Source organism: Delphinapterus leucas, chromosome 13 (genome assembly GCF_059928025.1).
Source record: "Delphinapterus leucas isolate spDelLeu-1000000601 "Yukka" chromosome 13, BTC_Dleu_Yukka2, whole genome shotgun sequence".
In the NCBI taxonomy this organism is placed as follows: Eukaryota; Metazoa; Chordata; class Mammalia; order Artiodactyla; family Monodontidae; genus Delphinapterus; species Delphinapterus leucas.
The window spans coordinates 56,319,340-56,343,248 of record NC_143141.1 but is presented as its reverse complement, the minus strand read 5'-3'; the positions used below and the strand labels follow the sequence as shown (position 1 = coordinate 56,343,248).

Sequence of the window (23,909 nt, the reverse complement as noted above, 5' to 3'; positions counted from 1 at the left end):
CACCCTCATCTCTAGTTCTTTATGCGTGGTTGGGATGCTCCATATTTGTTGGAATGAACTGAATCATTCAGCCACTGGTGCCGCCTTCCTCACCTGCCTGGTGGAGATGGGGCCAAGGCACAATCAGGAGAAAACGGAAGCAGAACTTCTTAAGCTGCCCTTGGCTCCACTGGTGTGCTGTCTGGCCCAAGGCCATGCACACAGTAGGCTCCAGGGGTATTCCTTGATGAGGCCCAAGTGCCAAGCCATGTCCTCCCCCACACATTAAGCATCCAGACAGACTTGAGACGCAAGACCTGCTCTGTTCACCGTAGCTGAGGTTAGCACTCTGGGAGGTGACAGGCCTGCCCCTGAGGACAATGCTGGTTTGGTTTGTGCTAAATTAGTTCCAAAGCAACAGATGGGCAATGATGTCCTTTTGTATTAAAACTCCCCACTGGGACGGTTGGAGGAAGGGCTGTTACTGACACCCTTCTCGGCAGTAATCACTTTTCTGGCTGACCATGGCTTTCTGCGCAAGTGTCCTCCTCCTCCATTCCCCTGCCTTCCCTCCACTTTTAAATTCCCCCTTTCCTCCTTCCTTCCTTCCTTCCTTCCTCCCTCCCTCCCTCCCTCCCTCCCTCCCCCTCTCCCTTCCTTCCTTTCTTCTTTTTTTACTGCTCTCTCTTTTTTTTTTCCTTTTTTCAAAACGTGTTCCAGTGTAGAAAAGCCATCTTCTTTCAAATGGCCTAACGGTTGGGATTATAAATGAGTTGGCTCAGAGTATGCCCCCCTTTAAGAGCTGCCACTGAGAGAAAGAATTTAATTCTGATTGTCCAGCTCAATTAAAATTCCACTTACCAATTTCGTTTCTTTTTATGGCTGAGTTGAGTTATTTGTAGTGAGGTGGATGGACCTAGAGTGTGTCTTACAGAGTGAAGTAAGTCAGAAAGAGAAAAACAAATACCATATGCTAACACATATATATGGAATCTAAGAAAAAAAAAAAGTCATGAAGTACCTAGGGGCAAGACGGGAATAAAGACACAGACCTGCTAGAGAATGGACTTGAGGATATGGGGAGGGGTCAGGGTAAGCTGTGACAAAGTGAGAGAGTGGCATGGACATATATACACTACCAAATGTAAAATAGATAGCTAGTGGGAAGCAGCCGCATGGCACAGGGAGATCAGCCTGGTGCTTTGTGACCACCTAGAGGGGTGGGATAGGAAGGGTGGGAGGGAGGGAGACGCAAGAGGGAGGAGATATGGGAACATGTGTATATGTATAGCTGATTCACTTTGTTATAAAGCAGAGACTAACATACCATTGTAAAGCAATTATACTCCATTAAAGATGTTAAAAAATAATAATAATAAACAACCAAAAAGAATTAAAAAAAATTCCACTTACCCCAGCGTAATTTTCAAAGGGCCGTCCCGCCAAGCGAGCTGGTTCAGGGTTCACAATTAAGGTGTTCCTCGTGGCCTCCCTGGCTCTGCAGGTATGGGGGATGGGATAGAGATGAGAGGATCCCTGCTTTCTTCAGACAGGGGCCTTGTCTAGCAGCAGGGAGCTTCTGGTCTTCATCCAGCCTGCAGAAAGTGAGAAGTCCTTCTGAGGAGGAGGCACCCCGTGAACTCCTCCCCTGAGACTCCAGCCCTCTTAGGGTTGAACCCCGTCTTTGAATTTCAGCTGAGAAAATCATCTATAGGCTACAGTCTAGCATTCTGTTTCATTCTTGTGTAAATCTTTATTCAGCACCCAGATTGTAAGCCCTCAGAGGGGGTCTGCATGTGGCACGTAGCGCTTAGCACAACTCACAGCCAGGTGTGTGCTGGATATAGGAGAATCTGTTAGAAAGATGATCATGAAAAGAACATCTCCCATGACTTTACATCACCTCCGTATTGGTTTTCTCATCAGCTCATTTTAAAGGGAATTCTGTTCTGTCTTGGCATTATTGAAGGTTTTTAAAATCGGGTTATAGGTGGTCGGTGTAATGCGTTGCCTGCCGAGGCACAGTAGAACTCATTTCTTAACTCAGGGAGTCCGTTAGCAGAAAGGCTGCCAGGTCTCTTTGGATAAAATATTGGCCAGGATGTGTGCTGTTCTCCAGCAAGTCTGGATCTGTAGGATTCCTTCAGTGTGTTTTGTGTCATGTGTCCCTCTGTTACAAGCAGGGGGAGCCCTGACATCCTGCTGCTGGGCCAGGCAGTGTGGAAGCATCAAAGTCTAGGCAAGCTGGTGTTATAAACAAAGCAATTCCTCAGAAATTCCTCGTGAGCCAGACTGCTTGTTTACTCCTCTTTCCTTTTTAAAAATTGAGATATTATTCATATTCAGTGGGTTTTATATGTTCACAAAGTTGTGCGACCATCACCACTATTTAATTCCAGAACATTCTCATCACCCCCAAAGAAACCCTGTACCTATAATCAGTGACTCTCCATTTTTTTTTTTTTTTTTTTTTCTGTACACGGGCCTCTCACTGCTGTGGCCTCCCCCGTTGTGGAGCATAGGCTCCGGACGCGCAGGCTCAGCAGCCATGGCTCACGGGCCCAGCCGCTCCACAGCATGTGGGATCCTCCCGGACCGGGGCACGAACCCGTGTCCCATGCATTGGCAGGTGGACTCTCAACTACTGCGCCACCAGGGAAGCCCACTAATCTACTTTTTGACCCTGTGGATTTGCCCATTCTGGACCTTTCATATAAATGGAATCATACAATATATGACCTTTGTGTCTGGTTTCTTTCACTTAGCATCATGTTTTCAAGGTTCATCCATGTTGTAGAATATACCAGTACTTCATTTCTTTTTTGTGGCTGAATAATCCTCATCTGTCCTTTTTATTCCTTTTCGTCAGTCTTCATTACATGGACATTCTGCCCGAACCCTGGAAATCACTGGTCATGTACTTCTGGTGCTGTCTTCACCCCAGCTCTGGTAGGGCTAGGGCTAGTCCCTCTACGCTTTCAGTGTTCCAGTTCTCCTGTTGCCTCTGTTCATAATCCTCCCCACCCCCATCTACACCCTTATGTCTTTATTCATCAGATATGTGAGTATCTGTTAAATACAGGTGAGGTGAGGAACACGAAGATCCATCAGATAGGGTTCTTTCTCTGTAGGAGCTTAGAGTCCATTGGGAAGAGAAGATGTATACAGATGACCAAAATGCAAACAGAATATGGGACGTACCAAGAAAAGGTAAAGTGTGAGGAGTGTCATAAGGGTGCCTGACTGCTAGGCTGCTTGCCTGGAGCCTCCCAGAGAGCCAGGGCCTCAGTGGGGCCATCAAGACTCAGAGACTTGATTTTATTGAGGCACTCACATATCGTCAGGTCCACCGGTCTGATCTGTGTTAACTCATAGAGATCTGGATATAAATAAGGTTGTGGAAGGATTATTTATCACGTGGTCTTGGTGGAAAAATGGACTCAAGCCGTAAACCAGTAGCTCACAAGGAAGAAAAGCAAACAGCCAATTGAACACACAATATGCAAAGATATGCAAATAAAAACTTTTTTTTTTTTCACTTATCAAATTGAACAACATGGGAAAAACTGATATTCAGGAGTCAGGGAAGTGGATGCTGTATGTACCGTTCAGTAAAAGCGGACACAATCCATTTGGAGGTTAATTTGGCAAAGACACTTAAATTTTCAGTGATCCATTTCTATGAATTTATGCCAAGGAAACATTCAGTGTACACAAAGATTTACATAAAATGATATTCTTCACAGCCATATTTATAATAGTGATAAATTATAAACACAATGCATAGTAAAAAAGGATTTGTTAAATGATAGCATGATATGTATTAGAATGATCACAGCCATTAAGAACTGCTTTCAGCAAATATTTAAAGATACATGAAAAGGCTAGCGGTGTGTTAAGTGTGAAAACGCAGGAATCAAAACTATATATGGCATTATTACAACTTTGAAAAATCTGCATATGTATAAGAAAAAAATTGGTATAAAATTGTCAAAATGTTAAAGCAGTTGGCTCTAGGTAGTGATGTTGAATACTTGTAGAAATTTACCTCTTTATACTTTATTCTGTTTTTCTCCAATTTAAAAAAATGTCACTTTATTTTTATTGAAGTTATATATGCGGATGGTTTAAAGAGCCAAAAAGATCCTGTTATGGAGAAACAAAAGATCCCTCTCCACTTTCCTACAGGGAAGTCCTTTTCCACTCCCCCAAGGCAACCGCTTTCAGTTCTTAGCTGTTTATGTTGGTAAAAGAAATCCTCTGTTGCCTTCACACCATGAATGATGAGGCTTTAGCTGTCTTTTGAATATGTCTTCCACTTCCCATCCACCTATCCCCAGTAGCTATATTGTAATTTCCATTTGATTGTTGATCAGTGGTTATATTTTTATCACTGTGTTAGCACAGCTGAGCCATGTAGTGTACTATAATTACTTTTCCCTCTTTGTGCCGCTTTTTGTTTCCCTGGAGTTACTAATTATCTTCTTCCCTTGCTTAGTTTTCACCACCTGTCTATTTCATTCTAAACTCACCTTTCCATACATTCCAGCATATCAAGTATTCTGTCAGTTTCTTCTTGGAGGCATTCGTCATGAGCCTACTGACCTGCTTCAGTTTGGGCTAGTTGCCTCGAGCCTACTGCACAGCTGTCATCCTAGGATTTTCCTTCATCATTACTGGGATTCCCTTTGGCTCTATGTCTTGTATTAGATGCCAATTTTTATTTTTCATGTCTTCATAGTTTATTTCCTCATTTTGGTAGAGTATATATTTTATTAGTTTCCTGAGGAAGGATCATTGTAGGCAAATTTTTTGATACCTGGTATGTTTGAAAATGTTTTTATTTCCTTCATACCTGCTTGACATTTTGAAAATAGATTGGAAATCATTTTTTTCTTCAGAGCTTTGAAGGCATTGTTCCATCATCTTCCAGCTTCAATTTATGCTGTTAAAAAGTCTGATGCCAATCTTACTCTGGATTCGTTTTTAGGAACCTGTTTTTCCTGTCTGGAATCTCACACTCATGGTCTTCAGGGTAGGGTGTAGCTGGCTATTGTGGGCTATTTCATCCTAGGGCCTCGTGTCCTTCAGTTCTGAGAAATTTTCTTGGTTTATTTCTTTGATTTCTTCACTTCCAATTAATCTCTTCTGTTTCACTAGAACTTGCAGTATTTAGATATTAGAGGTTTGGGGGGTGGTCCTCTAATTGTGCCTTCTCTGTGTCTTTTTGCTCTATTTTTGGGAGAGTTCCTCAATTTTATCATCTGCCCCCTCTATTTTTTTTTTAATGTGATTCTATTTTTAATTTTCAAGAACCTTTTCCTGTTCTTTGGATGTTCCTTTTTTTTTTTCTTTATCATCTTCTAAGTTTGGATTGGCTTGCTTTTGATTTGAATATCTTCTCTAATTTCTCTGAGGGTATTAATGATAGCTTTTTGAAATTTTTGTCTCCCTGCATAGTCTCTCGTTTTGATCTCTGCCTTTTGTGGCAGTTCCTCAGGTGTCTACTCATATTTACGAGAGTGGCATTGGAGAACGGGAAGCTCTGTGTATACATGGGGCTGGATGACTCTGGCCCTTACTGAACGTCTGGGTTTCTCAGCCTCGGCACTATTGATATTTCGGGCTGGACAGTTTGTTGTGAATGCTGTCCTGTGAACTGTAGGATGTTTAGCAGCATCTGTACTGTCTTCCCTACCCCAATCATGATGATCAGGAATGTCCCAGACATTGCCAGATGTTCCCTTGGGGCAACGTCAGCCTTTGCTCCTTCTACCCCCATTTGAGAACCACTACTGTAGGGTGATTCATCTGGGTCTTTTCATTGGGGAACCTGGTCCTTCCTCTTGCACTGTTCATATTCCCCAGAAAAGAATCTTGCACTCTACTGCCTGAGTGGTTCCTGCTGGGCTGCCACTGTTCTGGGAGATGAGGGGAGGAAGCAGGGTAAGGGTCTCAATTTTCAGTGTACCCTGGCCTTGTGTGTTCAGTATGTTCAACTGGGCCCTGTGTCCTCCCACCCAGGGAACCCTCTGTTCTTCCCTTTCTGGGGAATAAATATCCTCCTCCTTTCATCAGGGCTGGGGAGAGTATTTATCATGATAGAGGACAGATCTGGGGTTTAACTGCTTCATAAGCAGACTGTCAGTCTGCCCTCTTGTTTGTGGCTCCACCTTCAACCCACTTTCAGAACGCACTGCTCCAGCTCCCACACCTTTAGGGGGTTCTGTTGTACGGAACCGGGTGCTTCTTAACTTCTCCTCATTGCTGGCCCAGGATCTGGCTCCCAGGGTCTGCTAAATCAGTTCCTACTTGTTCTTTGGTTTTCTAGCTTCTAAAATTGTGTGGCTATTGTCTCCTTCCCTGTTTGCTTTTCCTGTGGCTTTATGCCTTTTTTTTTAAAATTACTGTACATGTCAGAGGATTTTGGAAAGATCAAAGATAGATTCATGTGTTCAACTGGCTAGCATTTAACTGAATTCTTCTCCAATTTGTTTTAATAGTTAGAAAACATAAATATGAAGATCAAAGCTATAGTGATAGATAGCTTTTCAGTGCCTGTTATCCAGTGTACCTTTCCTTAGCATAAGGTACCCAGGAAAATGAATTCATTAGAAGCTTTCTTGGGATTCAGGCTTTGGAGCAAAGGGTCTTAGAGGAGATGTGAATTTCATCTGGATCCTGGAACCACGTGGTCAACTGCCCCTCCCACACGGGAGCGCGGCTTTCTAGTGTTCAGCATCTGATTGTCCACCACGTTTAGCGTCTTACCGTTGGGCAAAGCTAAATGGACCAAATATTCTAATTAGGCAATTTCTCCTTTGCTAGACTCTATTTAGAGTCTCTATAGACAATAACTTTTAAGTCAACATTTTTCAGATAGGCCAAAACATACTCTATTAGGTTACAGCTTCCTTTAGTTACATTTTAATCACCTTGATTAGATTCGGGTGTTTTCAAGAATCTCGGTCATCTCTTAGTAATGACCCATATCACAGATGACTAATGACGATTACGGTTTCATTTTCATGAATTTAATTCTCAACATGTAGCCATATGTCAAATTATTAGGGTGTCCTACTATAGTTCCCCTATATTTATTAACTGCACCTCCAGATACTGACATTGGGAGGCAGGAAGGGGCACTTCCAGCTCTGGGGATGGGGGTGGGGGAGGGTCGGGACTGTTTTCCTAGGTGAGGAGGTGGCATAAGTGTGGGTTTGGGGTGGGGACAGGACATGGGTAGAACAGGTATTCCATGCAGCCTTTTCTAGTCCTCAGGTGGTAGACATACTCACTCCTGTGAATTCCTGTGGCACTTAGCGTATGTGTCTCTTGTCATTAATCTCGTGCCTACATCAGAGGCCTTCTCTGGACCTGTTTGTCCCATTTAATCATAACAACAACCTCTGAGGTAGGTGATGTTATCCACCCCTCCCCCTGCCTTTGTTTTAATGGATGAGAAAACAGGCACACTAAAGTCACCAGTATGAGTTACACGCGCAGCCCGTGAGAGCAGCACTGGACCTCAGGCCAGGCCCGCAGGCTCCTGATCTGTACGTCGTTCAATTAGTGACTTCCCCTGCTGCCAGGGTCTTACTAGGTTGCTTAACTAAGCTAGTGGCTCTCTGAAGGGAGATATGTGCTGTTTGATTTTCCAGGAAGCAGCAGACTCCCTAAAGGGGTTGATGTGTGGGCTTGGAAAGGACTCAGCTTAGTGGGTTACACCGGGCTGGGCTGAGAGCTGGAACCTCGCAGGTTCCCGTGCAGCTTGACCGGGCTCTACGGTCCACACGTGCTATGGTTGAAAACTGCCTTCACCTCCACGCTGACCCGCCCAACTGCTCCAGCCACAGTCTCGCCGGCACTTCACCGACTTCACCCTGGCCTCAGCTGCTGCCCTCCACCCCAGATGGGGGGATGACAGCTGCTGTCCCAACACTGCCTCCAAGGGTTTTATGAGGATACGCAGAAGAGAATGGACATTTGAAACCCCTGGAATGACCGGGGTTTTTCTTGCAAAGCTTTGTTGTTTCCTTGTCTGCCCATAGTGTTGCTTCTTTTTGATTTTGTTTCACGGGCTCTCAGTTTGTTTTGGTCAATGTCACATCTTCCTAGCCAGGTTCTCTGTGGTGGGAAGTCCAGCTCCTGGATTGGCTGAGCTTCTGGGAGCACGAGGATGCTCGTACAAACGTGGGTCCAGTGAACCTTTTACAGGCAGCAGCTGAAAACTGCCCGTGCTGTTTGCAGCACGGGGCAGAGAGGGCCTGGCGGCGAGGGCTGGGTGGCCACACCAGAGTCCACGTGCATCATGATTCTTTTTCAGTTCTCAGGTCTCATTTACCATTGTTTTAAAAAAATACATTTGGGGTATATTAGTTTAGCTATCTTCAGTTGTTTTAATAAAATTCCTGACTTCAGTTCTCGCCTGCCATGTAAACATATGCACTTTGTAAGCAGCCGCATTTCTCAGTGTGTTCTTCACAAAGTCACTTTTACCCTCAGTCCTCCTTTTCCACCGATTTATTCCTCTCTGCCAAATCTGCCGAAACTGAAGAGCTAAGGAACACTACTGGGCGTGGTGATAAACTCGCAGCCACCACACAGGCTCCATGCTAGCTCATTTAATCTTCCAACAGTTTAGTCCATTTTATAGATGAAGGAAAGGAAACGGTAAGTAACTTGCCTGGAGCCACATAGCCAGTAAAACTATGATTCAAAGATTTAAAAGGTCTGTGTCTAAAACCTGTGACCTACTGCTTGCTTAGAACAAAGGGGCCAGGAGGGTCCTAAACTAGTTGATTGGAGAACTGCCTTCCTGCCTCATTCCTGCCCAACTGTCCTGTAACTTTGGACAAGTTGGACGAGTTTCTCTGAGCCTCAGTTTCCTCATCAGTAAAGTGGGAGCTGCCCTGTCTCATAGGCTGATGGTGAGGGTTTGGTGGGATAGTAGGGCTAGTGTGAAAGCAGGAGCAAGGCGCTCTGTGCTGTGAAGCAAAATAAGGCTAGAGTAACATAATGCGGTGACTCGTTAATAAGCCTGGAAAAGAGCTCTGCTGGGAGCCTCCTGTAGCACAAGAAGGCCAGAGCTGGAGGGGAGAAGATGAAGTGGGTGATGCAGAAGAGGCAGAGCAGGGGTTATGAGACATGCCCGAAGGAGGGTAAGCTGTGCTCCACAAAGTGGAAGCATGTCACTATGATGAATGCAGGTCCTGAGGAGTGGATGGCTTGGGTATTTCTGCCAGGGACTCCCTGCAGGGAAAGGGTATTTCTGCCACGTGCAGGCACCTCTCTGAATTTCAAAGAAATCTGTGTGTGTGTGTGTGTGTGTGCGCGCGCACGCGCATGTTTGTAGGCCCATGAGGACCCAACTTTGCATACTTGTGGACCTATGTGTATTTTCCTTAAATTAAGGTGAAATTCACACAACATAAAATTAATCATTCTTAAGTGTACAATTCAGTGGCATTTAATACCTTCACAATGTTGCATAACCTCCACCTCTGTCGAGTTCCAGAACATTTTCATCACCCCAACAGAAATTGTGTGTACTTTCTAAAGGGTCTGTTCTGTGAAAATGTATTTGTGAACCGCATTAGGTCATCCTGATTTTGCCTACCTGCCCAGAAGCCTCCCTCCCTCGTCTGCCTGTCCCATGTCTTTGGCCAAGGAGTGTGGTCCAAGACCTCAGATTCCAAATGGGTTTGCTAGTCATGTAAACTCCTTCATGCAGTGTGGCTGTCTCTGGTGGGCATGGAGAAAACCAGCATTTCAGGCTTAATCAGAGGGTGGTTCCTGCGGCTTCTCTCGCCGCTTGACTGCCTGTCCTTAGTGTATTAGAAGTCTGTGTTTAAGGGTGTCTGCCAGTGAGAGACTTCAGTCATCGTAAGCCTCTTCCTCAGCCTCAGAGGCGAAGAAGGTAGGTGGAGGAAAATGGTGTTTCCTCTGCATTTGGCCCATCTGTAACTCCTAGTTCTATGTTGGTGCCCTCGCCACATGGGAAGCCCAGGTGACCTGAATCCACAATGCCCAACAGTCCTCTGTAGCTCAAGCATTAAAAGGGTAAGAGGGGGCTTCCCTGGTGGCACAGTGGTTGAGAGTCCGCCTGCCGATGCAGGGGACACGGGTTCGTGCCCCGGTCCGGGAAGATCCCACATGCCACGGAGCAGCTGGGTCCGTGAGCCATGGCCGCTGAGCCTGCGCGTCCGGAGCCTGTGCTCCGCAACGGGAGAGGCCACAACAGTGAGAGGCCCGCGTACCGCAAAAGAAAAAAAAAAAGGGTAAGAGGGCTGTTCCCCTGGAAGTGTCAGGCCTGGTACTTATATATGCCTGCCTCCAAATAGCTGGCCCTGGGCAGCATCCACTCCCCTGTGATACAGGGACCACAGCACCAGCCAATGTAGTGGGGATCCCTGAATAGTCTCCATGAGCTGCAGAGATGGGGCCAGTGAGTAGCAAATCCTTCCTTACTGAGTGAGGGGTGGAGGGAGAGAGAGGGAGACAGAGAGGAGGAGCAGCAGAAGGAGAAGAAGGGGTGAGGAAAGAGCTGCCTTCAGTCATCTAGGGACTACTTCATACTGATTCCACTACTTAGATCTTGTGCTCACCCAGGAACCAATATCAGGCACACCTCAGAGGTACTGCAAGTTCAGACCATGCAATAAAGTGAATATCGCAATAAAGTGAGCGTATGAATTTTTTGCTTTCCTAGTGCATGTGAAAGTTATGTTTATACAGTAGTCTATTAAGTGTGCAAAAGCATTATGTCTAAAGAAAAAGTTCATACCTTAATTAAAAACTATTGCTTAAAAATGCTAACCATCACCTGAGCCTTCAGTGAGTTCATAGTAGTAACATCAAAGATCACTGATCAGGGACTTCCCTGGCAGTCCAGTGGTTAAGACTTCACCTTCCAATGCAGCAGGTGTGGGTTCAATCCCTGGTGGGGGAGCTAGGATCCCACATGCCTCACAGCCAAAAAACCGAAACAGAAAACAGAAACAATATTGTAACAAATTCAATGAAGACTTTAAAAATGGTCCACATCAAAAAAAAAAATCTTTAAAAAAAAGATCACTGATCATAGATCACCATAACAAATATAATAATGATTTTTTTTAAAGGCCTGAAATATTGCGAGAACTACCAAAGTGTGACGCATAGACATGAGGTGAGCAAATGCTGTTGGAAAAATGGCACTGATAGACTTGCTCGCTGCAGGGTTGCGACATACCTTCAATTTGTAAAAAATGCAGTCTGCAAAGTGCAATGAACTGAAGCGCAATAAAATGAGGTATGCCTGTGCTTTGGCCGGGGGCAGAGAATGAGCCCCTTGGATAATCCAGGGACCACTTCATTCTGATTGGACTACTTGGATCATGTGCCCACCTAGGAACCAGTGACTTTGGCCGGGGGGTAGGGAATGAAACTCCATGATTGGCTTAAATCCAACCAGGAATTCTTTAAGCTAGATATGGGGTCAGGGTTCCCAGGGGCATGTGTCTGAATAGAGGAGTGGTGGGTCTTGACCTAAATCAGTTTTGGAAAGAAAGAACAAGTAGGAGAAGGATGCCGGGTAGACAGTCAATGATATCCTCCATCCTAGATAAAACAAATGTCAAGACAATGGAAAAAACGTGGTGGTGAAAAACAGTAGCAGGAACTAAAATGCTGGAAGAATTGCTCCGTCTGAGGCTCTGCGCCTTAGAGCTCACCTTATTATTCAGGAAGGTGTGTTGGACAGAGAAAGGGCCCTGATCTTAGGAGGCAGTTGGAATCTTGGCTGAAAGCGGTAACTGCAACCTGAGAAATTCACCTGTTAGTGGAGGATTCAGAGGCTTTATCCATCATCTCCAGCTCTGCAGCCCATAAAGGAGGTGCAGGCCACCGTGATCTGGCTGCAGTTTGTCCTTCTGACTTCATCTCCCACACGCTACCCTCATTCATTCAGCAAGAATTTAATAAGCAGCTACTATAAACCAGACTTTGAAGAGTAGTCCTCTGCCCTCGCGGAGTCCTGTGGAGGATACAGATAAGAAAAGAGGTAGTTGTATTACAATGTAAGAAATGGGACGACAGGAGAAGGTGTTACAGAGAGAGGGACCTTGTTCTGAATTGGGGGTTTGGAGAAGGTTTGTTGGACCAAGAGATTTTTAGACCAAAGCTTGAAAGATGAGTAGGAGCTGCCCAGGTGAGGAGTGTGGAGAGGGAAGAACAGACTGGCTGGGCAAGTGGTTGACTGACTTTGTGTTTGGGGTTGATACTGAGGACTCCCAAAGTTATAGTTTGATCCTGATGGAGTGGTGATGTCTTTTCGTGAGATGGTGAACTCAACAGGACTTGCAGATTTGAGGGGGAAGAAATGACTTTAGTTTAGAAATGTTGAATCTGAGATAATTCTGGTTCAGCCAAAAGGAGGCATCTAGAGCTGGGTCTGGAACTCAGAGGCAGAGAGCTCTTCCAGATACTCGTTTCCCACTGTCAACATCTTGAGCTTAACATGCCCAAAATTGGCCTCTTGAGTTTTCTCCCTAATGTGTTTCTCCACCTTCAGTCTTCCTCATCCCTGTGAAAGACATTATCCATCCAGCTGCACAAGCTGAACCCTGGATTATTCCAGAAGGCTCCCTGGAGGCATCTGTCAGGGCTTTTCTGCCTTGAGCCTTTTGCCCCTAGTGTCCTATATCTGGCTTCTCAAAGCATCCCTCACATCTCAGGTAGACGTCGCTCCCTCCGAGAGGTCTTTCCAGACCACCAAGACTGAAGCTGCTCGTCCTGGTTATTCTCTGTCTCCTGGCTGTTTTCCTTCACAGCACCTATCCCAGTTCGCATTTATTATCATTTTTGTCCCAATTTGTTAAATACCTGACTCAGTGCCTCTAGTATATTAGATCCATCCCCCCTTTGATAACAATTTTTATAACATGTTTCTCCTATACTTATCTTCAAATGAAGTCTATAGCTAATATAACCTTTCTGTATATATAATTTTAAATCAGTATAACATCCTGGCAGTAATAGGAAGGCAAAATAAAAGGAAAGTAATTCATAATCAGCATATTTATTTCAGGGCTTCCCTGGTGGCGCAGTGGTTGAGAGTCCGCCTGCCGAAGCAGGGGACATGGGTTCGCGCCCCGGTCCGGGAAGATCCCACATGCCGTGGAGCGGCTGGGCCCGTGAGCCATGGCCGCTGAGCCTGCGCGTCCGGAGCCTGTGCTCCGCAATGGGAGAGGCCACAGCAGTGAGAGGCCCGCGTACGGCAAAAAAAAAAAAAAAAAAATTTATTTCAGCATTAAATTCCTAAGTTCCCAGGGCTGAGTACTCAGAAATCATAATGAAGTAGTCAGGTGAATAACCATGAATGCAATAGCTCTAAAAGTTGACTAACGGGTTTGTGTTTTAGTGACAATTAGGGTACTAAGAGCAATATTGCCAGTGGTGTGCGATTTTCTGCATTGGTAAGTAACTCCTGTAATGTTTGAACAACATCAAGTAAATCTGCCTTTCTACTAATATGCAACAGAGATAGATCCTAGATTCAGGTCATTATTAAAAGTTTTTTCATAGCCATTCAGTGCCTAGAGGCACACTCATCAATCATGCAGGACCCAGGACTGTTTTTCACTACACAGGTCAGGTAGCACCCTGGCTTACACCCCTAAATGCTGGTAGAGTTCCCCCGTTTGTGTTGACGATCAAAAATACCTCCCGCACTTCCACAGTGTCCCCGGGACCTAGAGTAGTCCTGCCCTAGTGGGGAGGCACTTGCCTCTCCTCTGTTGTACTGTGAATTCCACGAGGGCAGGGTCCACGTCTGTTTCTCACTGGAGTACACAGTGTTCAGCACCTAGTGGGTTTATATTTGTTGAAATGAAAGAATGCATGATTATTCCATCAACATGAAATTTGTACCAAAAAAAGTTAGGAAAGGAGTACACTGCACAGAAGTGTGACCTGACATTGACCTTCCTTCTGCATGCCTTAGGCCAGCTGACCTCTGTTTTAGTGAAAGAGACTTGCAATTATAGCTCCAGACAATGTAGAATTGCAGCTCTTAAATCCTTTACAATGAAGGAAGTCATCTCACCATGCACAAAAGAAATTGCACTGTCTCTGAAGCTGTGGTTTGTCTTTTTTTGGGAAGTCAGGCTTGTCTGTTGAAGAGCTCAAAACACTTGACCAGCTCTCTCATTTATCTTAACATGTGTATGCTATATTTATTCTCCTCTCACAGATGGGGAAATGAAGCTTGCCGAAGGGCCATATTTAGTTGAGTGTTGATCCTCTGCCTTGGGGGGTCAGCTTAGATAAAACAGTATCCTAAAACTCAATTTTTATGCAGTAGTTTAAACCTCCACCCACATTAAATCTGTTACTAGGGCTGCTCACAAGGGTAAAAAGTGTTAGTTTGAGCGTTTTTAACCATGTGACGTGGCGATCTAGTTCAGTCCTCTCCTTTTAGAGATGAGGAAGTGCAGGTTCACGAGACACGGTTAGATAATGGCAGAACCAGTTCTCCAGCTGGTCGTCTTTCTGCTACCGCACATTTCAACCTTTCTCTCTCTCTCTTTTTTTCTCCAGCTAACCTAAACAGGAGTTATAATAAGTCAGGCAGCCAAAAGGAAGATAATAATGGAAAAGAAGCCAAAGATCTGGTCCACTAGCTGCTGAATAATTAATAAATTAACTGGGAGACTGACTTATTCTAATCAAAATATATGAAGATGACAGTTGCTTAAAGTTAGAAGCTGAACCTTCAGTTTCAAGAATTCTTTTACCAAGAGCTAATCAGGCTCATGATAAGTAAATACCATCTCACAACTGAACAGAGATTTTAAAAAAAGGAAAGGAAGGAAGGAAGGAAAGAAAAAAGGAAAGAAAAAAAGTCAAATATTTTTAAAGTTTTTGAAAAACAATGATCTCTTAGGAATTCCCAGCACTTAAAAAAAATTCTCCTCCCCAAATTTTCTTTAGTCCACCTGTAGTAGGAGAGTGGTAGGTAAATTCAATAAACTCATCATCGATGCATTTTGAACCAAACTTACCAAAATATCCCGCAAAAGAACTCAACCCAGCTTCCTTGAAAAAGTTATTTTTAAGGGAGTGAAAGGTGATATTTCACAAAGTTAAATACAAAATGAACTTGAAAGTGACAAAAGGACACAAAAAAATGAGGTTTCATAGACTACTGTTACCAAGAATTATTGAAGAAATGTTGATAATTTATAAGATTTCTGACAAAACACTTCATCTTCAGAAGCTAGCTTCAGTCCATGTGCCCTCTTGGCTTTAGTATAGCACCTTTTAAGGGGTAGAGTGATTCAAGAGCCATGCCTGATACCTATTTTAGGCTTCTCACCAGAAACAGATGTTTCAGATGGAGATTACTACTCCTTCATTTACCACAAGCCACCAGTTGTCAGGGACATTCTTACTTAGTTGCCTTACATTTTATATATCTCCAAGTAGTCAGAAGCTGTTTTAGACTTTAGAAGTCTGGGGCTTGTCTGTTAAAGAATTATTCAGTTGTGGTCCCACTTTTTCTAGGTTGTTACAGAGGAAAAATTCTTACAAGTTTTGATAATGACTGTTTTCTGAATCAAAGTAACGTCCTGGATTATTCAGAGGCGTAATATATTCTTATAGCACTTATAGTCTTCAAAGCACTTGTCGTTGATAACCTCCCATTTTACAGACTGATAGACAAAGGCTCTAAGAAATAAGTGACTTGACCAAGGCCACATGCTAGTAGGTCATATATGTTCCAATCCTCTCCGTTCTGTAAGGCCCAACCCAAATGCCACCTCTTCTAAAAGTCTTTTTTTAGAGTCCCCTAATTACTACCCTTGGTTTTCACCACATTCTGACTTGTAATACAATGTCTGCATACATTTGTCTCCCTTGCCGTGAACTCCCTATGAGCAGAAACCGTTATAAATGTTTTTGTCTCTTCCAACTTATCAATTCTCCCTCCTCAGTGCCAACTTTAAGCATGTTCTCTCATCAGCACCGCAGTTTCTTCTTCTGTTCTAGGCTGTGACTTTGAGGTCTACAAAGTTCTAGTGAGGTGCACGGGCACACCACGGGTATTATTGCCCATTCGTGTTTGTTGCCATATTTTTAACATACAGGTATCTTATGAGAGCTTTGCAAATGTTTAAATTGTTTTACGAGTCAGAAAGGATCTAAACCTTGGCCTTCCTTCATTTCCCTGATGGGTGCACATTCTGGGTACATAGTAGTGATACCAACCAGGGTTCTTGGCCTTCCCCAATCAAAAGAAATTGACTAGAGGCCAGACAAGAGATTCAGGCAAGGCTTTATTGGGGCCTCTGCTGCAGCAGGGTGGAGGGAGGGAGAACAAACAACAGGTTTCCTTGCTTGCTCACTCGCTGAGCAGGGGCGAGCTTGTTCCTTACATGGGGTGAGGGTAGGGGTGTGTCCAGGGGTTGGGCTGGAGGGGCGGCTTAGGTGGTGGTGTGTGCAGGGGGCATACACAGTACCCTGCTTTTCGTCCTGACACTCTGTTTTTGCTCCAGGCTCTTCAAAAGGGGCAGTAGGGTTTTTTGGTCTCTTTGTATTGATCTCTTTTGGGTCCAGAATTTGCCCCAACTGCGATGCACACAGTTATTTTTAGTCTCATATAGTTTCTTTGTATCTTGTTGCTCCAGGAGAGGTTTATTCAGGCACAAGCATTGCAGCACTGTAGCAAAGGTTCCCAGGTCCCAACCTGTCTCAGTAGGTGCTTATTAATGTTTCTTTGATTAAGCATTTATATATTCACCTGCTCCAATTTACACTCTCCCATTGTTGTATCTGACTGCCTTTTTCTATGTACATGTCTTGAATTCCCAACTAAACTATAAGCTCCAAAGGGGACGAGGGGACGATTATATTTTTTATTTGTGTGTACGTGTCCTTAGAACATCTTTCATGCAGTATGATCTCAAAACATCTTTGCTAATTGATTTTCAGTGACCAGTTGTGTGATAGAATACCACAAAAAGCATGGCAAGGCCTATACCACCCAACTTGAGTGATTTTGCTTAAAGTACATATTTTGGATAAGTATTTTAAATAGGTGTACACAGTCTAAAAACATGGTTTTTAAAAAATTTTTATTGGAGTAGAATTGCTTTACAATGGTGTGTTAGTTTCTGCTTTACAACAGAGTGAATCAGTTATACATATACATATAATCCCCATATCTCTTCCCTCTTGCGTCTCCCTCCCTCCCACCCTCCCTATTCCACCCTTCTAGCTGGTCACAAAGCACGGAGCTGATCTCCCTGTGCTATGCGACTGCTTCCCACTAGCTATCTATTTTACATTTGGTAGTGTATATATGTCCATATATACACTACCACTCTCTCACTTTGTCCCAGCTTACCCTTCCCCCTCCCTGTTTCCTCAAGTCCATTCTCTAGTAGGTCTGCGTCTCTGCGTCTTTATTCCTGTCTTGCCCTTAGGTTCTTCACGACCATTTTTTTTTTTTTTTAGATTCCATATATATGTGTTAGCATACGGTATTTGTTTTTCTCTTTCTGACTTACTTCACTCTGTATGACAGACTCTAGGTCCATCCACCTCAGTACAAATAGCTCAATTTTGTTTCTTTTTACGGCTGAGTAATATTCCATTGTATATATGTGCCACATCTTCTTTATCCATTCATCTGTCGATGGACACTTAGGTTGCTTCCATGTCTTGGCTATTGTAAATAGAGCTGCAATGAACATTGTGGTACAAAAACATGTATTTTAAACAGGTCACTAAAGTGGGAGGGAGCACCCAGGTCCACGCCAAGGGAACAAAGGTGGTACAGAAATGGGCACGCTTCTGGGCTGCTGACTGAGCTGGGCATAAAAAGGGGTCTCCTGACTGATGGCCATTTGCCACAGTTCTCTGTTGCACCTGAAGGTGTTTTGTTTCCTCTCAGAGCACATTTCGTTGGTCTCTTATTGCCTGTGGACTCTTGTCAGATTGTCAGTGTGTGATATTGTTGAAGGGTGAAGCTTGTCATCCTCACAGATCAGGCACTCTTGATGAGAATGGAGAGCCTAATCACTAAGCTACCAGAATATACTGTAAAAAAATGGATCCCGCTGGTACTTAGCCAATTGATAAGAAGCTAAAGCTTTTACTAAGCAGTTCAACAATCCTGTTGACCAAATTCACCATTGTTTTTGATGTAAGACAGTTGTCTTTAATACACTTGAGAACATCTCGGTTACCAGGCTGAAATGTTTAGATATCTACCTTTAAAAAAATTTTTTTGGACTAAAATGTAATTGATTTCTTAATTAGGAGGACACTAGAGAATTGGCTGTGAGGAATTCTTTTAAAAGAAAGGGCAGTTCCGCATTTAACTTTCTTTGTGTTGTCAAATTTTAAATATATAGCTGGGGAGGAAAGACTTGCATGCCTCAATTTATTTATCCCCAAATCTGAAACTTCACATTAAGTTCACTCAGGATATTGCACAGTAGATATAAACAATTGTATATGATGCAGGGTACAGTATGCACAGGGGATCATTTATTTTTTTAATTTGCTATCTATTATTAGACTTCTCATTACTCAGGCTGGATGGAAGCAGAAAGGTCTCATTCTGATAATCACTGCCAATTATTTAGCTGGAGATTACAGGCAGAAGGAGTTCATTTTAGATGGTTCAGATTTGAGAAGTAACATTTCTTGCCAAGGAGTTCTAAACACACTTGTCTTTTTTTTTTTTTAACCCCAGTTCTTCACATTTTAACTATTCCAACAAAAATCCACAGTTTAACAAACCTAGAAATGATTAGTCTAGTTCCATTCCTTTGTGCCCACGTGCCTCTCGAGGAAAATCAGTACGCACTGTGGTTATGAAAGGAACCTGTACGATAGACTTAAGTTCTACAAAATGTTTGGATGAATATTTGAATGTTAGGCATTTCTAGAGAACTTTGCATTCACTTGCTTTTTATTTCTTGTAATACCCTCCCAGAGAAAGAGTGCACTTTCTATTTCCCTGATGAGGTAAAATTTTCATTAAAAAAATCTAATCTGATTTTCTTAAAAAATGTGTAATTCTTCTTTTTTTATTACATTTTAAATAGTCTTAAGGCTCTTGAATCCCCCAAATGACTAATTAGTAGAGCAATAATATATCATTCTCTTTTATTAATCTGAAAATTATACTGTCCTCAAGAGACCTCAGTTTGATTTGTGTGTTTTGATGCCAGAGTAGAAAATTTTATTTCTCACTAAAGGAGTTTCTTCCCTGTGGTTGGAGAGAGAACAATGCAGAGCCAGGGCTGATGTGCCACTGATGGGACCCTGCATGGATTGGCAGAGAATAGGAGAACCAGTTTCCCGTGGGATGAAGAATTGACGTTAAAGAGTTGAAAGAGTTCTTTTATGTGCTTGGCACTCTGCTGAGTGCTTTAGTTGCAATATCTCATTTATTCCTCATAATCCTATGAGATAGTATCCTCATTTCTAATTCTGTGAAAACTGGATCTCGAAATATGGATGAGGAGAGATTTGTAGCAAGAGCCCCTCATTCCCTGAGCGTGCCGTGTGCAAGTCTGCTCAGGAACAAACTGCTAGGTAGTTGCCAGGTGGAATGCTAAGATCAAATACTGTCCCTTTAATTCTTCTTCTCGACATGCAGTTTGAAATAGGCAGTAGAGTACAAGAAGTATACTTAATTCACCAAATTGTACTATTTAACACTCAAACTGATTTTTAAAACATGTTATACTTTTGATAATAGTCCTTTTGTAACTGACTGGGGTACCAGCATGTTTCATACCCATTTTGCGTGACCTCTTCATTAATCATTTCTTAACACCAGAGCACTGCTTTATTCGAATCCAGTTAGAGGCCTCCACTTTTAAAAATAAAAGCTAAAGAAGATTGGGGATGGCATTTCCCGTCTTGTCCTGAGCCAACACTTGAGAAATCTTTCAGTGCCCTTGGCTCCAAACTGCAGGTGTGCCCTTCAGAAGCATCACAGAAAAACAGGAGGGTTAGCTCCAAAGTCAAGAGTTTGAGATAATATGAGTTTGAGTGTAACACTGTAGTAAGAAAAATGTCAGAAGATGACATGAAAGGAAAATTGTCCCATGAGAGAAATACTACCTGAAACTCTGAGTGGAAGATGTTTTTAATATGCCTTTAATTCCACATTCATGCAGTTCTAGTAGTGAAGCAGGTCATTTAAGAGGGGTGGTGGCTTAGGCCAAAAATAAAGTTTCCTTGAAACCAGATGAGAGGCTAGCCCTGACGAAAATGGAATCCTGACTGTTCACTCACAAAAATGTAAGCAAGTAGAATTTTGTGTCATAGGAAATAATCTAAATGAAACAGGATCTTCACTGTCTTTTGTGATGGAGAGATGCTAAAACAGCCCTTCTATAAAATGTGAAGCAGCAGTTTAAATATGGAAGGCATATTTTATAATAACCTATGAGGGAAAAGAATCTGAAAAAGAATAGATATCATATGTGTGTACATATATATATGTACACACACATACATATATATATAATTGAATCACTTTGCTGTACACCTGAAACTAACACAACATTGTAAATCAACTATACTTCAATTAAAAAAAAAATAATATAGCAGTCTAACGTATTCCGGTCTGGAACCATGTCCAAGACATACTGAAAGGTGCAGAACAACATGGGTTGCACAGTTTTCGTCTGTGTACAGATGTTTAAATATGTACAGTTGTAGGCATATACATGCACAGAAAATAACTGGAAAGATACATACGAAAAATCTACATTTCAGGAAAGGAATGGAAATTGGAGAGGAAGGGGGATTTTGTGAATTTACTCAGTATGTCTCTATCTTTAAATTTTTACACAAACATGCATATGCACACACACACACACAAAATTAAGAAAACTATATAAACAGGGAAAGCAAAGATTTAAGGTCTCAGTGAATGTGTATAGTGGTTAAGGCATAGGTTCTGAAGTAAAACTGCCGGAGTTTGAATCCCATCTCCTTTACTTGCTATATACTTCCTTACACAAGTTAGTTAATTTCTGTTGCCTCAGTTTAGACAAATGCAACACAGAGATAATGGTTCTTATGTCATATAGTTGTTACAAGGATTAAATAAGTAATACATGAGAGAGCATATGGCTCATATGTTTAATAACATAGTGAACATTCAGATAATATTATTATAAATGACTATACTTAAACATCTAGCTACAATCAATTCTGTGTGCAAACTTTTCAGTTAAAAATGCTTCCAGTGACAACTCTCGTCATCACAATGTATTTTCTCAGAGTTTCATTGTAGACGTTAATGATACTGTCATATTTTACCCCAGTGGTGTTCAGAGCTTCCAATTAGAATAGAATAGCAAAGACAAATGGAATTATGTTGTTTTTTTGTAGTATGTCATACGTTCCATTTGTGGACTAGTCCTGACTTTGCTTCTTTGACCATCTAATCTAATGTACATATTTGTTAGTAAACTCTAGAAATGGAAATAATGAGGTTTTTCTTTCTCCCTTAGGAAGACTATGATCGTCTGAGGCCTTTATCTTATCCAATGACTGATGTCTTCCTTATATGCTTCTCTGTGGTAAATCCAGCCTCATTTCAAAATGTGAAAGAGGAGTGGGTACCAGAACTTAAGGAATACGCACCAAATGTACCCTTTTTATTAATAGGAACTCAGGTATGTCTGCTTTGATTTTACCCATTTAAGAATAACCTCTGTGGCCTGCCTTGTGGTGTTGCTCTTAGACAAATGGCCCTAAGGTTTAGCAACTGAGATAATAACATGTTGAATCTCAGTTGTTATAATAAATTCTGTCACATTTTTGGAAAAAGTAGTGTCAAAGAAAGCAATTACTTTATTAGTTGGTTTTAAAGATTAGGTTCTTTTGTAATCCTTTTTTGATACGTGGGGTTAAATGGGATTACATGCTTTATCTCTAAAGACTGATAATATTATGGGACATTATTAACCTTTCTTAACTAGATTGATCTGCGAGATGACCCCAAAACTTTAGCAAGACTGAATGATATGAAGGAAAAACCTATATGTGTGGAACAAGGACAGAAACTAGCAAAAGAGGTAATGCAACCTTTACAGAATTTAAAAGTAAATGTAAATGAAGCTAAGGTGATAATAGAAGCTAATATTTATTGTGCTTTACTGTATGCCAGGCACTGTGCTGAGTGTTTTACATGCATTAGATCATTTAATCCTTGCGTCGACTCAGTGAGGTTGGTCTACTAGTACCTCTGTTTTATGGAGGAGAAAACAGAGGCACAGCCTTGTCAGGTAACTTGTAAGGTCCCGCAGGAAGTAAATGGCAGAGCTGGGCTTCAGTAAAGGCCTCACTCTGGCCTTTACTAAACCTGTGCTACACTGCCAACGATATTTTCCTAGTAAGTCATGTGTACAAAGAGGCGTCACAAATAGGGGCTGCTGAATCAGGCCCTGTCGTCAGTGAAGACTCATGGTGGAGAAGAAATGTGTTGTTGAATTCTCTTCCACAAGAGAATTTTTATGCAAGGTGGAATATATTATCACTTAAAAAATATAACTGTGATGCACAAAATACCTTTTAACTTATATTCTTCCTCTCCCCAAAGTGAGGCTTACTTTTTTCTCCATTTGCCCCTAACATGATTGGATTCTATTTTTTAGATGTTATGACTTTAATAGGACTTTTGTGGAAATGGAATATAATAAGGTGTTTTTAAAAATACTATCAGGAGGCAGAAGAAAGCAAGAAAACTTTTTGGAGAACAGTTTTTCCTAAAGCAAAAGATAAATAGCTTCACTAACAAGTTACTAGCAAGGAATTTCACATGTTAAATTCTGTCATCTTAGGAGAGAAGGAATTTCTAAATTTCATAAAGGTAAAAGTCATAAATGAAAACACTGATGATTTAACTACGTAAAAATTTAATATGACATCAAATGCCAGAAATAAAATTAAAAGTCATATAACAAACTTGACATTTATGGCAGAAAAATGGGTTAATATCCTTAGTGGACATGAACCCCTTGCATATGGATAAATCGGAAAAAGACATATGCATACCCCAATAGGAAAAGGGACTCAGAACATCAATGGGAGATTCTCCAAAAAATGCAGATTGCCATTGAAGATAAAAAATATGTTCATATTCCTTAGTAATCAAATGTAAGTTCAATTTCCATCTGTAAAATGGGCACACAAAAGAAGAGACATTAATTAGAATACCCACCGTTCCAGGTGTAAGCAAATGGGTACTCTGTTGTTCTGTTGGTCTTTGAGTAAAAGCCTCGACAACATGCAAAAGCCTTAAAGTCATGTACACTTTTGATCAAGCAATTTCATAGGGAGGAGTTTATCCTAAGAATATTATACGGGATGTGCTTAAAGAGATAGCCATAAAGTTCCTGCATTATTTATAATGGCAAAAGAAAGCCCCTGCATCTGTAAAAAATTTATACTAATTTACTTACTGAGATGTTCATGTTTATTATGTAGTTTAAGAGAAAAAAAAGTGGTTGCAAAACACCATTTCTAGACCTGTCAGCAGCATTTGGCACAGTTGGTCCCTTCTTGAAACACATTCACTTGGCTTCCTTGAACGCCCTCTCTTGGGCTTTCTCCCGCTCGTGGGCCTCTCTTCCATCTCCCCGTCTCTGAATGTTGAGGGTCCAGGGATCTGCACTCAGCTTCTTGGTTGTCTTTCCTTCTATATCCACACTCAGCCTTTAAGCTTGGTAAGCTTCTATCCGTCTTGTGGTTTTAACAGTCTGCTACTGAGATTCCCAAATTTCTATCTGCAGCCTGGACCTCTTCCCTAAACTCTAGACTTGGTTATCTAACTGGTCATGCACCAAGTCCATCCGGGTGGTAAGCATCTCAGAACTAACATGTCCAAAACAGAATTCCCAATTTTATCC

At 42.2% G+C, this 23,909-nt stretch overlaps 1 protein-coding gene across 2 annotated transcripts in view; it reads left to right on the top strand.

Moving 5' to 3' along the window:
• RHOQ (ras homolog family member Q) overlaps positions 1–23,909 on the top strand; it is a 59,201-nt gene that overhangs the window by 9,818 nt on the left and 25,474 nt on the right. For both annotated transcript variants that reach the window (XM_022573822.3, XM_089923208.1), the window contains 2 exons: positions 21,510–21,674; positions 21,981–22,076. In XM_022573822.3, the coding sequence (XP_022429530.2) occupies positions 21,510–21,674; positions 21,981–22,076 (261 nt within the window). The remainder of the gene's footprint in view (positions 1–21,509; positions 21,675–21,980; positions 22,077–23,909) is intronic.